The 2,693-nt window shown below is 58.4% G+C and overlaps 1 protein-coding gene across 1 annotated transcript in view; it reads right to left on the reverse strand.

Annotated features, from left to right (window-relative positions):
• The window catches only part of LOC140400183 (REST corepressor 2-like), a 1,146,610-nt gene extending 1,144,335 nt beyond the window's left edge, over positions 1-2,275 (reverse strand). Inside the window, exons 1-2 of the mRNA XM_072489651.1 lie at positions 2,068-2,275; positions 1,396-1,452 (exon numbers count right to left, since the gene is read on the reverse strand). Of these exons, the coding sequence (XP_072345752.1) occupies positions 1,396-1,452; positions 2,068-2,269 (259 nt within the window). The 5' untranslated portion in view covers positions 2,270-2,275. The remainder of the gene's footprint in view (positions 1-1,395; positions 1,453-2,067) is intronic.
• Positions 2,276-2,693: the final 418 nt, after the last annotated feature.

The raw sequence follows: 2,693 nt of genomic DNA on the forward strand, positions 1-2,693 counted from the left end.
TGTATCCTTCTCACTGAAACGGGCAGAACTGTCTAAAACAAAACACAAACAACAGTCTGGTTGTGAATCTGAACATTCCTGATAACAGGGGGTCCTGATTTCCCCACCGCCTGCCTCGCAGGGGAGAGCAGGGCCAGCTATCAGCCGCTCACCCACGTTGTTACTCCCACCTCGAGGATTTGGCATTCTCCAGCTTTCCTGCCTCACTTTCTTTATCTTTCTGCGAGCTCAGACTAATGAGAGTTTTGAGAGAATTCCCTTTTGTGTGGGGGACAGTTTTCAAAATACCTTTTTCAGGGATTCCCAGGCAAGGCAAGGTGCCTCACTAATCCAGATACAATCGAACAAAGCTTTGTGTAAGTGTGACATCCTCCCCACCCCCTGCGTTGTTCAGGTAAAGACCTCTTTTCAAATTAGCCTGATTAATACATTTTTTAAAAATTGGCCGTGTTAGCTATTTATCCTACCTGCCCAGATACAAACGTGGGGAGTCAGATCTCTGCCACACTCGCAGCTGTGATAACCACGCGGTGCTGGGAGCTCTTCCCAGAGGACCAACAACAACCGGATAAATCTACCGGCCCTCAGGACTGCGCACAGCGCCTCCGGAACATGCCCATCACAGTTCACTGCCTATGGTCCAGCTCCACATTGCAGCGCCCGCTTCGGACTCAAGAAGGAAGAGAGGTGACTTGATAGAGGTGTACAAGAGAGGCATGGATAGAGTGGATAGCCAGAGACTTTTCCCCAGGGTGGAAATGGCTGTCACAAGCGGACATAATTTGAAGGTGATTGGCGGAAGGTATAGGGGAGATGTCAGAGGTTCTTTACACAGAGAGTGGTGGGTGTGTGGAATGCACTGCCAGCAGAGGTGGTGGAGTCAGAGTCATTCGGGACATTTAAGCGACTCTGGGACAGGGCACATGGACAGCAGTAAATTGAAGGGGTGGAGGTTAGGCTGACCTTAGATTAGGATAAGTGGCCGAAGGGCCTGGACTGTGCTGTACCGTTCTATGTTCTAATACAACAAGCCTCACACACACACCTCAAGACCAACGCAATTAATCTTTAATCTTTATTATTGTCACAAGCAGGCTGACATTAACACTGCGATGAAGTTCCTGTGAAAAGCCCCTAGTCGCCACATTCCGGCGCCTGTTCGGGTACACAGAAGGAGAATTCAGAATGTCCAATTCACCCAACAGCAGGTCTTTCGGGGCTTGTGGGAGGAAACCGGAGCACCCGGAGGAAACCCACGCAGACACGGGGAGAACGTGCAGACTCCGCACAGACAGTGACCCGAGCTGGGAATCGAACCCGGGACCCTGAAGCTGTGAAGCAGCAGTGCTAGCTACTGTGCTACCTTATGTCCACCTTATAAAATGGGAATCCTACCTGGGTGGCACTCTGGAACAACAGCTTGGTAATCGGATCCAACCCGGATCATACTGTCTGAAAGAGAGAAAAAGCGCACGGCACAGAATTAATGGAATAGTGAACAATAAACGAAAGGAGGAAAGATTGGAGGGGTGGAGGGGGCGAGATGTGAGACTGCGAGAGTTTGGAGGGGTGGAGGGACGAGGGGCGAGGCTGCGAGAGTTTGGAGGGGTGGAGGGGCGAGGCTGCGAGAGTTTGGAGGGGTGGAGGGGCGAGGGTGCGAGAGTTTGGAGGGGTGGAGGGGCGAGGGTGCGAGAGTTTGGAGGGGTGAGGGGCGAGGCTGCGAGAGTTTGGAGGGGCGAGGGGCGAGGCTGCGAGAGTTTGGAGGGGCGAGGGGCAAGGCTGCGAGAGTTTGGAGGGGTGGAGGGGCGAGGGTGCGAGAGTTTGGAGGGGTGGAGGGGCGAGGGGCGAGGCTGCGAGAGTTTGGAGGGGCGAGGGTGCGAGAGTTTGGAGGGGTGGAGGGCGAGGCTGCGAGAGTTTGGAGGGGCGAGGGGCGAGGCTGCGAGAGTTTGGAGGGGCGAGGGTGCGAGAGTTTGGAGGGGCGAGGGGCGAGGCTGCGAGAGTTTGGAGGGGCGAGGGGCAAGGCTGCGAGAGTTGTGGTGGATGCTGATAAAGGTGCAGCTTCCTCACCGTGCAGGCTGTGCTGCTCCCGCTTTTTCCACTCGATGGAAACAACAGACATGGTTCCGTGTGCCCGCTCCTCGTCACTGCTTTCCTCCTCAGAGTGACGGGGGTGTTGGCTCCCGTTGTTGCTCCCGTTGTTAATGCTCTTCATTCTGCTTCCACGGGACAGAATTCCTGTCGGTCCCGACTTCTCCATCATCACCGGCATCGCTGTGGGAGCTGAGGAGAAAACAAATAGAACAAGAATAAAAAAGGTGATTCTGGAATATTTCTGGCCATTGCATTGGAGCAGGGGGGCAGCAGGGCGCAGGGGGGCGGCGGGGCGCAGGGGGGGTGCGGCGTGCAGGGGGGCGGCAGGGCGCAGGGGGGGCGGCGGGGCGCAGGGGGGGTGCGGCGCGCAGGGGGGCGGCGCGCAGGGGGGCAGCAGGGCGCAGGGGGGGTGCGGCGCGCAGGGGGGCGGCGCGCAGGGGGGCAGCAGGGCGCAGGGGGGCGGCGGGGCGCAGGGGGGATGCGGCGCGCAGGGGGGCGGCGCGCAGGGGGGCAGCAGGGCGCAGGACGGGGCACAGCACGGCGCAGTGGGGGGGGGAGAGACGGGGCGCAGCGCGGAACAGGGGGACAGCGCGGCACGGGGG

Source organism: Scyliorhinus torazame, chromosome 24 (assembly GCF_047496885.1).
Source record: "Scyliorhinus torazame isolate Kashiwa2021f chromosome 24, sScyTor2.1, whole genome shotgun sequence".
NCBI classification, from domain to species: Eukaryota; Metazoa; Chordata; class Chondrichthyes; order Carcharhiniformes; family Scyliorhinidae; genus Scyliorhinus; species Scyliorhinus torazame.